The sequence below is a fragment of the Diospyros lotus genome, chromosome 3, assembly GCF_014633365.1.
Source record: "Diospyros lotus cultivar Yz01 chromosome 3, ASM1463336v1, whole genome shotgun sequence".
Taxonomy (NCBI): domain Eukaryota; kingdom Viridiplantae; phylum Streptophyta; class Magnoliopsida; order Ericales; family Ebenaceae; genus Diospyros; species Diospyros lotus.
Genome location: NC_068340.1, coordinates 19,975,201 through 19,987,517, shown reverse-complemented (window position 1 = coordinate 19,987,517; position 12,317 = coordinate 19,975,201). Strand labels below are relative to the sequence as shown.

At 35.8% G+C, this 12,317-nt stretch overlaps 1 protein-coding gene across 1 annotated transcript; it reads left to right on the top strand.

Moving 5' to 3' along the window:
• The first annotated feature begins 4,600 nt into the window (after positions 1–4,600).
• On the top strand, positions 4,601–11,888 carry LOC127797588 (heat shock protein 90-5, chloroplastic). Its single transcript, XM_052330621.1, has 19 exons — positions 4,601–5,053; positions 5,394–5,467; positions 5,764–5,889; positions 5,970–6,063; positions 6,160–6,243; positions 6,359–6,502; positions 6,847–6,963; positions 7,210–7,257; positions 7,348–7,428; positions 7,541–7,645; positions 7,726–7,866; positions 8,320–8,412; positions 8,499–8,576; positions 8,656–8,910; positions 9,295–9,397; positions 9,529–9,703; positions 9,797–9,902; positions 11,168–11,257; positions 11,422–11,888. Exons 1-19 carry the CDS (start codon positions 4,772–4,774, stop codon positions 11,617–11,619), a joined length of 2,394 nt encoding a protein of 797 aa, XP_052186581.1. The 5' UTR covers positions 4,601–4,771; the 3' UTR covers positions 11,620–11,888.
• The last annotated feature ends 429 nt before the right edge of the window (positions 11,889–12,317 follow it).

Here is a 12,317-nt window from a genome sequence, read left to right as displayed (position 1 = left end):
ACAGGGGGCCGGAGATAATGGCCAGGGTTAAAGGTGACACAATGGAAAAGAAACAAAGACAAGATCAAACACAAAAAAAAAAAAAAAAAAATGCAAATGAAATGGAGCTCACCGTGAAGTCGAATAAGGGCTCTACCGTTTTTATTAAAATAATTCCCTCCCCACCAATTTTCTTCTTCCCCTCCCTCAATTTAATTTCTCTCTGAAGTCCGCAGCCCTCCTCCACCTCCAATAATGCAATTCAATAATTTAGAGATTACTATGCAATTTTACTATGCACTGTGCAATTTCGACTGCCGTCTCTTACTATGTAATCAATAATTGATTTCATACCATGCACTATGCACTATTGACGAGGGCCAATGGTCAACTTTTGAACAATAAATTCTAGAGACATTTTAGGCACACGATGTCAATATCAAACGCAACACTATATGGTGTGTGACTTTTTAGATTCACTATTCGCTAGCAATCACATAACACTGAAACCCTTTTCAGCATCGGTCAATCCCTTGACCCATCATCTGAACTTCTCCAAATATCGATAACGTTTCGAGAGTTCCTAAATAGCGCCTAGAAGCGGTTCAGGACAATATAGGTGGTAGTGAAGTCTCACTTCAAGTGAATCTATTACACTTGACAATTACCGTGTGTTATAATCCTTTCATCACCTAACGTCTCGACTGAGCGAAAGCCATGAAGTAACAAAATCAAAAACTCAGTAACTATGTGTCAGACCTTATTAATGTGACTAGATGACACCTCAAGAAGCACTTTTCCTGACTTTCAATCTGCCATGGTTGGGACTATCCCGTCACATTAATAGTAGATCACATAAGACGTTCATTCATCAAATACCGATGAGAGTGACATATCATATTCCCAACACTTGTCTCCATACACCAGTATTACCGAACCACATAGATGAGTGCTCTTACCTCCCAATTGGATGACTCAGTTCATTAGCAAATCCCACACACCAATACACAAAATAATCGTACTAGTTTAAGTTTAAGAATCAACACACCATCGCAACCTAATGACATGACCATTATCCACCAGGCCATGTGGTCAGTCCTTGGCGTCACATTCGTTGATCATTCCCCAACGACCACCCACAAGTTTACTAGTGACATCTCATGTCATATGACGCACGACACACCATCCTCCTATCGGTATCCCCATATCGAACAAAGTAGTAACCCTTGTGCTAGTCCATAATCGATTAATCGAAGTCTATATCCAAAGAATCTAAGAACTAAGAATAGTTTAAGATATTTTGTAATCATAGAATCCTGTCACACAGTTTCAACACCTTGAGAGTAAGATTCTCACATAGAAGATCTAGGAACTCATTCATATAATTGATTGAAGAAAATATGAATGATTTTTTTTTTTTTTTTGCCTTTTATAGATTTATACAAAAACACAATTAATGCATTAAAACAATATCGTTAAATGTCACCCAAATCTAGTATCAAGCCACACAACACTAACATGCCACGGTATGTACAAGGCTAGATATTGCTCATGTAGTTGGTGTTATCAGTTAGTTTCTTTCCAACACTTGAAAAGAGCAGTGGAATGCTGTCAAGTGGATAGTAAGGTATTTTAGAGGCACTACTAGAGTTTGTTTGTGTTTGGATACTTGATCTCATTTTTAAGGGGGTGAAATGTCATGAACAATCAAAACTACAGAAATGTGTTACATTATCTTTCATTAAATTAAAATATATTGCAATTATAGAAGTCGCAAAAGAACTTTTATAAATGAAAGAATTTCTACAAGAGTTAAAGTCTAAAGCAAGAAAAGTTTGTATCATATTTTGACAATCAAAGTGCCATCCATCTTAGCAAGAATCCAACTTTCCATTTTAGGTCAAAGCATATTGATGTGAGGTACCATTAGATTCAAGATGCACTAAAGATTAAGAAGTTTCATATTGAGAAAAATTCATACCGATGATAATGGATTGAATATGATGGCCAATTCCTTGCCTACAGAGAAAGATGTTTAGTGTAAAAAGGCAATAGGCATGGCAGCTCTCCCCACATGGATGTGAGGGGAAGATTTGTTAGTTGTCCCCCTATGTGGTGGGACATATATATATATAAAAAAAAAAAAAGAGAAGAGAAAAAGCTAAGGCAATGTCTTCCTGAGAAGCCATTATCTCCCCTACCTCTGTGTCTCTATGCGTGTGTGTGTGTAAATGAAAAGGTAGAATGTATAGAAAAGGTGTGCATCAAAATCAAGAAAGATAAAAGGCACAATTAAAGTCTCAGGTGGAAAGAAAGGTAAGCTATCGAATAATTATTTTAAACTCGATCATAACCTATTGATTAATTTGTATTTTGACTTATTGAGAAAGTAAATTTTAGAAAATATATATTTCAGTAAATTTGGTTTATTTATGATTTCAAAATATTTTATAATTCTCTTAAGAATGATAATTTCATACTCAGATATATTTTTATATTAGTCGAGCATGTTATAAAACTTGTAAGAAAATTTTATGAAAATTGACCAAGTATGAAAAAACCTTTTGATGTAATCAATCGAGAATTGCTTAGGGTTCTTTCAAAAACAATATAGTATATGAATTGATCCAATCAACTATTATAAGTTCTCACTCAAATATGTTATACAACTATTATCTTAAATCGAGTGTGATGCTTTTGAAATCAAGTAAGGATTTTTCATCACTCGAGTGAATTTTTCTGAATAATTGAGTATTTCTAAAGTTACATAATTTGAGCATCTTTTTTACTCGAGTAAAATTTATTTTTCAATCGACTAATATATTTTATAAATCGAGTAAAAATATATATTAGTTGAATGAAGATACATTGGTCTCTGGCTAAGTCTGTGGACCTAAAAACAATCGAGTAACAAATGTTGATACTTGAGTGAAGTTTTATGTTAGTCAAATAATCTTAGCCTTGTAATCGAGTGAATAATGCAAAGTCTCTGTGGCTTTTGTGTTAGTCAAGTGATAATTTGATCATACTCGAGTAAGCTTGTCTCATAATCGATTACTTAAAAAGTCTAATCAAGTAAAGCACTTGAAAAGTCCAATTGAGTAAAGCGTTATATTAATCGAGTAAGCTTATATATTAGTCGAGTAATTATTGTTAGACTTCGAAAAATATAACTATTAGACGCATTCAATGTTTGTCAGTTTTAAGTTTTAAATTCATTTAATGCAATTCAGACAATATGGGCGTTCTTGTATGAATTAATATTTGTCGTTTAATATTTATAGAGACAAAAAGTGACAGTTGTGAAACAATTGAAACATTTCAATTGTATTTTGGCATGTCAACTAACATTCAATGCAAGAAATCTATAAATAAGAATGCAACTACTTGAAGAAGGTTAAAAGAATTGATTATGAAACTCTAGAGCTATCTTCAAAAGCTTTCAGTGAACTTATTTTTGTTCTTCTGCTTACGAACTCATTTTAAAATCCTTTTGTGAGATTTTTTACTAGATAGTGATTTTCATACATATTCTTATAACTCTACTTTTTAATAGAAAAGCTTAAGAGCTTATTGTTTCATTTCATATTTTTCTTTTGAAAAATCATTTCATAAATACTGTGAAACTTGTAATAAGTTATCCCTGATTCTTTGAAAAGATAATGGTTGTGGTTAAGCCTATTTGTAAAAAGCCAACTGTAAAGATTTGTAGTTGAACTTGTAAAAATTACAAAGTAATATAATATATCTTGTGTGCATTTATTTTACAACATTCTTATTTTAATTTATTTTATTTAAGTTATTTTTTTAAAAAGAAAGAAAAAATTTAATTTAATCACTTTATATCCTGTGTTGTACTCTTATTATTTCCTTTACAGCATTCTTATTTTAATTTATTTTATTTAAGTTAATTTTTTAAAAAGAAAGAAAAAATTTAATTCAGCCAAATTTCATTGAGTTGTTCTCCACTTCTTGCTTTATTGTATGAATGAATAGTGTTGATTGTCATATTCCACCTCTGTTGATTGGCAGTCTTCGTGAAGATTTATCTATTTTTCTGGGACTTTTTGGTTTAGAAATTATGCATTGGTAGACTATTTAATTTAGACAAAATATACAAGAGAGAGAGAGAGAGAGAGAGAGAGATTATATCTGTTAGGTGTGTGACTTAATAGTCTACCGATGCTTTCCCAACAAAAACTTTGTGGCTAACTTGCAAGGATTATGATTAATTTAATCGCATCCATACTGTTTTCATTAAGCCATTTCCTTCCGTTAATTATCCCAAAGGAACAGTGTAGATATTTTATCTGTCTGTCTTCCCATCATTTCCTTTTTGTCTCCCGCAAGTTTGATGCACAGTGATGGTGGAAGAAGCAGACAGCAATAATATTAAACCTCTCTCAATCAATCAAACGAATGAAGTATTTTGCTTTCTTCTACGTATTCTCCCTGAAATGAGAAATCTGAATCGCATTAATAATGTAAATTCAAAATCCCCAAAAACCAGGATATTGTGGATGCCGAAATGGAAGCATCTCCACCTCACATTCGATCCACAATCTTCCAAACAAAACCTGTCCCACTCTCTCGCCGCTTTCTAGAACCCTCCTCCATTCTCTCCCCCCCTTAAACCCTCGTCTTTCAATCAGGGTTTTTATTTTCCCACAACAAAGCCTTTTCTTTTCCCGTCTCACCCCTCTTATCTTCTTCTTCATCACTCCCCAGTCCAACAAGCCCATCTCACCAATACTGTAATTTTCCTCTGTTTGTTTCTCCAACCCTTCCTTCAATGGCGCCTGTCCTAAGCAGAAGCTTGGCCTCTGCTTCCGTGGCATCGCTTCCTTCCTATCCGTCCTCGTTTTCGTGCAGGAACAGCAGTAAAGTCTACAGCCTCAAGAGGAGTGCTTTCGTGCCACAAAATGGTCTTAGGCAAGGGTTTTCTTCTGGGTCTGGTCTGAAGTGGAAACTCGAAAGGAGAGGGAGGGGATTGGTTGTACGGTGCGATGCCGCCACCGTTGCCGAGAAAGAAGCGCCCGAGACGTCCGGCGAGCGGCACGAATACCAAGCCGAGGTGGATTTGCCTCGATTTCTTGTTTTCCGATGTTTGGTTGCCGAGAAAAAAAATATGGGGAGATGAAAAATTTGGGAATCGAATGTTAGGCTTTTCATTTCTTCAGTCCGGATTTGGAAATTTATGTTGAATTGACATACTGTTATTGTTTTGCTTAACTAAAGTATTCTTTGTCTTTTCCTTCTCATTTTGATTCGAAAACCAAGTAGCAAGTGGAGTCGATGACTTGTTGAATTGGAAGTGGATTATAATGTTGTCATGATTCAGGTCATGGAGATGTAGTTTTCCTTGTAACTTGTTAAATTCATTATTATAACTTATCAATTTGGATTAATTGCAGGTTAGCCGCCTATTGGATTTAATAGTTCATAGTCTATACAGCCATAAGGAAGTGTTTCTTAGGGAGCTTGTGAGGTGAGGATGCTTCCATGATTATTATCTTCCTCAATTTAATGTTGACAAAACGCAGTTAGTTTCCACGTTTACGACTCCCCTTAAATAATAAGTTGTAAGGGTTTGAAATTTTGTGGGTTTGGGCTATGCATTTTGGTTGTGTTCCATTTCTGGGCGTTTATAATGATTGGCAAATGCATGATCCATTTTTTGCGTACAATTTTATGTGGTTTGCATCTTCATGTAAAAAGTTTCATGGCAAAATAAGATATCTTAGCACATATATCTGTTGACTTGATACTGTTCTTCTCTGCCAGTAATGCAAGCGATGCCCTTGATAAGTTGAGGTTCTTGAGTGTGACTGAGCCTTCCTTACTTGGTGATGCCGGGGAGCTGGAGATTCGCATTAAGCCTGACCCAGATAATGGGACCATCACTATAACGTATGGTCATTGAATATTCCATTTTGTAACTTATTGGGCAATGAGACAGCTCTCTCAAACTTATTTTCCTGGTAATGCAGGGATACTGGTATTGGGATGACAAAGGAGGAGCTCATAGACTGTCTTGGAACTATTGCTCAGAGTGGTACCTCGAAATTCTTGAAGGCTATTAAGGTACTTGTTTCTTCATTATTCTGCCCGCTTTCAATTATCAGATCCTGATTGAATGCAAATAAATTTGTTGATGTTGATTGTGAAATATTTCTGTAGGAAAATAATGACCTTGGAGCTGACAATGGTTTAATTGGTCAATTTGGCGTTGGATTCTATTCAGCTTTTTTGGTTGCTGAAAAGGTGCTGTCTTTGCGTACATATTTTCTTCAGTATTTTTCTGATTCAGGTTTTGATATGGGAGTTCAGTTTCTTGTCTGATATTTAATTGTCTGGTTGACATGTTTTCTGTGATCAGGTGGTAGTGTCTACAAAGAGTCCGAGGTCAGATAAGCAGTATGTCTGGGAGGCGGTAGCTGATAGTAGCTCATATGTGATTAGGGAAGAAACTGATCCTGAAAAGCTCCTTCCTCGTGGAACCCAAATTACACTTTATCTAAGGGTATTTCAGTTCCCCTTTGTTTCTCTTGTATCTCTTGTCAGGGGTGTTATATTTAAGCATACACTTATGGGAGCAAATTATAGCAATGATCTACTCCATATTCTTGATGTGCTTTAAATGCTATGGCGTGAGAATGGATCTAGAACAATTTAATTTAAACTTTTACCTGTAGCTGCATTGCTAGAGATTTATACTTATTTATACTGAAAGTAAAAAGTGCACTGAACAGAAGGAAAAAAAATTGGTTACTTATTTGAAAAAATGCAGTCGGGTTGTCTATAATCATGTCTGTGTGTTTTATTCAAGTATATAGTCCAACCTAAGACCCAAGCTTTTCCTTGCAGCCTGATGATAAATATGAATTCGCAGAGCCAACAAAGATTCAGAGTTTGGTGAAGAATTACTCACAGTTTGTTTCATTCCCTATTTACACATGGCAAGAGAAGTCTCGCACTGTTGAGGTGAGCATACCATATTTTTTCTTAAAGAAATTCAATTGATCTGTCTGGAGGAAGTAGATACATTGGATTGATCAAGAGCCGATGCTTACCCAGGGAATGGTTGCTTGTGTTATATCTTAATCAGATTTATTCTGCTCAAGGGCTTTTCATCCTATTCTCTAGACGTACTATTTATGCACAGGTTTTCGAAAAAAGTCAAAGCACTATCATTAACTCTTAACCTAAAAGTTGTGTAACTTTTTGCAGGTGGAAGAGGAGGAAGAACCAAAAGAGGGAGAGGAGGCCAAACCAGAGGTAATGGCTTAAAAATTTGAAGCAGTGAATGTGCTATTTTCTCTTTTCTGTTTGGATGGTATAAGATGGTTGGTCTACACTTTTTTACAGGATGAGAAGAAAAAGAAAAAGACAACTAAAACTGAGAAATACTGGGACTGGGAGTTGGCTAATGAAACTAAACCTATATGGGTGAGATTAGTTGAACTCCAACCATTTAATTGTTTCCACGTGTTGACCTGAAGAATTTACTAGGACAAAGTTCTATATATTTACTTGTTTTGTTTTTTATCTATGAATCCAGATGCGGAATTCAAAGGAAGTCCAGAAGGATGAGTACCATGAATTTTACAAGAAGACATTTAATGAATTTTTGGATCCACTTGCATGCACTCATTTCACCACAGAGGTGCTTAAATATTTTATTAGATGAAATGCTAGGTAATATATCAGGCCTGGTATTCACGTATACCTTAATTTTATTTGTAGGGCGAGGTGGAGTTTAGAAGTGTTCTCTATGTTCCTGGCATGGCACCTCTTAACAATGAAGACATTGTAAATCCTAAGACAAAGAACATACGTTTATATGTGAAACGTGTATTTATTTCAGATGACTTCGATGGTGAACTGGTAAGTTTAGCACACTAATTTCATCAACATTTGAGTTACTTTTCCAATTAAACATTAGTTTTGTCATATAGCCTCAGGCTTGACATCACAAAGAATTACCAGCAACTCAGCTCTATCTACAAGTCATGCCCTTTGTTATGTCCATGACCAAAGCATTATGCCTTTATGACTTATTCCAATTTTGGCCTTGATGGTGGCTCCTTAGCTTGTATATACTTCCTTTGTTGGGGAAACTGTTTCATCTTTGCTGTGCATCAGCATATATGTTTGGTAACATTTCCTTGTATTCTTCTCTGTTGCCAGTAAGCTGATGAAGGTATTATAATGGACCTAAACTAAATGGCATTAAGTTTTATGTCATATTTGGGTATATCTTATTTGGGTCTCATTTATTGTATGTGAACTTACATCTATTTACATGTTCCCATGAGTTATATGTTATCTTATTTGCAGTTTCCACGGTACTTGAGCTTTGTGAAGGGTGTGGTGGATTCAGATGACCTTCCTCTTAATGTGTCTCGTGAAATCCTTCAAGAAAGCCGAATAGTATGAATAGTGTTCATATCTGATTTGTTATTAGCATTTATAGCAAATTTCCATTTGTCTCTAATTAAAATTCTTCCTTATTGCAGGTAAGAATAATGAGAAAGAGGCTCGTCAGGAAAACATTTGACATGATTCAAGAGATATCTGAAAGTGAAAGTAAAGAGGTCTGCACTGCATAAACCACATTTTCTTTCTCTCCACTTTAATTGCTTCATAACCTGGAAATAATATAACTTATTACAGGATTACAAAAAATTCTGGGAGAACTTTGGCAGGTTTCTAAAGTTGGGATGCATTGAAGATACTGGGAACCACAAACGCATAACACCACTGCTAAGATTCTTTTCATCCAAAAGCGAGGAGGAATTAATCAGCCTGGATGATTATGTTGAAAATATGGGTGAAAACCAAAAAGCTATCTACTATTTGGCAACAGACAGCTTGAAAAGTGCCAAGACTGCTCCTTTCTTGGAGAAGCTGGTCCAGAAGGATATTGAGGTAAGCAATTCACCAAGAAACAACCCCCCCCCCCCCCCCCAAAAAAAAAAAAAAAAAGAAAAAAAATTTATATTCACAAAAATGTTCACCACTCATTTCTCTTCAGTAAAATTAAGTGGGATGGGGTCTGTCCGAACGCAAATTCCCAATTTATCTACTTGCGTTTAACAATATGGAAAAAGTACCTTGTGAAGGAGAAGTGGATTGCAATACGATTGTCTATTTCTCCACTTAGCTCTGGAACTTCCTAGTGTTATTTTGGAAATTGTTCTGTTGGCCATCATCTTTTCATCTTACATAAAATATATCTTGACTTTTTTGGTTTTCCATTTCCTACAGTCCTGGTTTTTTTTCCTGTATTGCTTATATTTCGTTTCTTGATAGGTTTTGTATCTTGTTGAGCCAATTGATGAAGTTTCCATCCAGAATCTGCAAACCTATAAAGAAAAGAAATTTGTTGATATTAGCAAGGAAGACTTGGAACTTGGTTAGTAATTTTCAATACTTCTTTTCCTGAGTGGCTGTTGGTTCTAGTCATGTGAATGTGTTCCTCTGTGTATCTTCTCTTTTATTGTCCACCTGGATGCATAATTTTTCCTGGCATAATATATTTTACAGGTGATGAGGATGAAGTTAAAGAAAGGGAGACTAAACAAGAGTACAATGTTCTTTGTGATTGGATAAAGCAGCAGCTAGGTGATAAGGTGGCAAAGGTCCAAGTCTCAAAGCGCCTTAGCTCATCCCCCTGTGTACTTGTTTCTGGCAAGTTTGGATGGTCTGCTAATATGGAAAGGTTAAATATGGTCTTTAATTCTCCAGAATTTATGCTGTCTGATTGAAATCTATCATCCATTTGAAGGTTGAAATAATTTTCCTTTTTTGGCAGGTTAATGAAAGCACAGACCTTAGGAGACACTTCAAGTTTGGAGTTTATGAGAGGGAGGAGAATTTTAGAGATTAATCCTGATCATCCCATCATTAAAGACTTGAATGTAAGTTTTCTCAATTAAAACAAGTTGATTGCTGTTGAAGCTGGGTAATCATTAATGATGTCTTAGTGTTAGATGTTATTAGTAAGTTAATACTATAGTTACTTGGTTGAGGAGGGATTGGAATTATGTAGGCCAGGAAGCACGAATGAGATATAACAACAATCACAAACCTGAATCCCATTAAGTGGAGTTGGGTACATGACTTCTCCAATCATTTTTATCCAAGACTGTTTTTTCTATACTGCCATTACATCCCATGTTATGTCTAAAGGTTTCCCACCAACTCTTCTGTCTTTTGCTACTAATTGAGCAGCAACCCCCCACCCCCCAGGCGCAGGGGGAACTTTGTTTCTGATTGCAAGTATCTGATCAGGATATAGCTGCGTATTTGGAACAGGGAAGGACATGACTTGGATCGCCAAAAATGGTGATCCCAAATATAAAACTTTAAAGTGACTTGATAGCCCAAATTCAAAGGTCTAAACTCATAAATTTTGGGGAGATGAAAGAAGTTCACCTTATCATTAAGCTTTTGAGATGACTGTTAGCTTTAATTTGTTATGTTAGCATTCAGTTTTTTCTTTCTTTCCTGATTTTGGACCTACTGTTATGGTTTTATGTTATTGCAGATTTGCTTTTTGTTAAGTTGAACTTTATTTTCATTGCAATATCTTATGAATATAACAAAATTTTTCCTTTGAATTTTAATAGGCGTACCAATATGTTATTCAAAGCAAACCACTGAACCAAACTGGCATACCAACTAATCCTATCCCCCACGAATGCGTACCTAGCTAAGTAGCATATCTTGTACCCAAATACATACCACAAATTGGAACGTACCATGTTCTATGGCCCCGAACTCCAACCCTGGAATTAGCAAACAAGAAGCTGGATCCATTCCAAATATTCCATTATAATAAAATCATAATGTAAAATGTGGCAATAACCTCACTATTTACAAGTCAATTATTGCAGAATAATCATAAAGATTTTAAAACCTGTGACCCTATTAAGGCAATCTCTGCCAATTCTCCTGTACTGTGTTTGACTCTAATTGGAATGTCATTACCTGAAATGGTTAGATGGAATGCTGAGCTCACAGCTCAGTGGACAATTACACCGCACATATCACAAAATATTTGCATTGTCCTATGTATCCAAGTTAAAACTAATTTCATTTCCATAACATTTCTAACGCATAAATTTTGATTTTCCTACATCTTACCCCGTACTAATCGGTCTGAATTTGTGCTCTATTGTAGGCTGCATGCAAAAATGCACCAGACAGTAGTGATGCTAAAAGAGCCGTAGACCTCTTATACGACACAGCATTGATCTCAAGTGGATTCTCGGTAAGGACAAGTTTAGAATATTGGAATGCATATTTTTGTTTGGAAGTAGTTTAGGCCAAAACCCTGATGAAAAATGACGGATTTATCTTCCATTCCTGGGTCAGCACTCAGCAGTGGCTTACGTTATGTTACTTGTCCATTTGCTTTTGCTATTGCTATTGCAGCCTGATAGTCCAGCTGAACTGGGTAGCAAGATATATGAGATGATGGCAATGGCCCTCGGAGGAAGGTGGGGAAGATCAGAGAAGGATGACGATGAGGAGGTGGCTGAGGCGCCGATACCTGACAGCTCTGAAGAGTCTGAGGCAGAAGTCGTTGAGCCGTCAGAAGTGCGAGCAGAGAGTGATCCTTGGCAGGATTGATTAGGCTGTTAGGAGGACTTTTCCTTTTTGGCCCCATTTTTGGGGATTGTTTTACAAGCAAGATTAAAGGGAAATCGAAATATAGCAGCAGCAGGCAACAGAGAGGTGGAAATGTTTTATTTTAGGCAGTGAAGAGACTTATGGAAAGTACTGTTTTGTTGAATGTACTGTTGTTGATAACTGGACGCCCAGAGTTTTTAAAACAGTTTCAACTTTCAATTACAGAAGCAGCAAGAAGAGAGACCCCACGTTGACTTTTGCTTTTCTAATCCATATATGTGGATTTTAGCTCAGTTTCCAACAGTTTTTAAATTTATGTCAACGTATAAAATTGGTCTTTCTACCGACATTTTTACATAATAATTGACTTGCCTCTTTACCAAAGTAACCATATTTGGATTCATCTCAATTTTTGAAGCCTGCCCTTTCTGCGCAATGAATGGATTATAGAAATGCGGGTTCAAGTCTTCCATCTCAAAAGGAGAAAAATCATTTGATTTATATTGGAATCCTTTTCCTGTTTATGAAAATGAAATTAGCTGCCGGCTTGTGAATCCAAGAGAAACACTAATTTCCCTTTCATGATTTTCTTTTCTTCTTGTCTAAATTGCAACTTGCAAGACTTGGTAATGGTTAGATGCATATATGGATGCAGTGAAAACAACAACAAATTATAATATTGAAATGATCCCGTTATA

Excerpts from the sequence above, each read along its gene's own strand:
- LOC127797588 (XM_052330621.1), top strand. The coding sequence starts at position 4,772 with ATGGCGCCTGTCCTAAGCAGAAGCTTGGCCTCTGCTTCCGTGGCATCG. Across the intron at positions 5,890-5,969 it reads AATGGGACCATCACTATAAC|GGATACTGGTATTGGGATGA; the intron begins GTATGGTCATTG and ends CTGGTAATGCAG. Across the intron at positions 6,964-7,209 it reads AGAAGTCTCGCACTGTTGAG|GTGGAAGAGGAGGAAGAACC; the intron begins GTGAGCATACCA and ends AACTTTTTGCAG.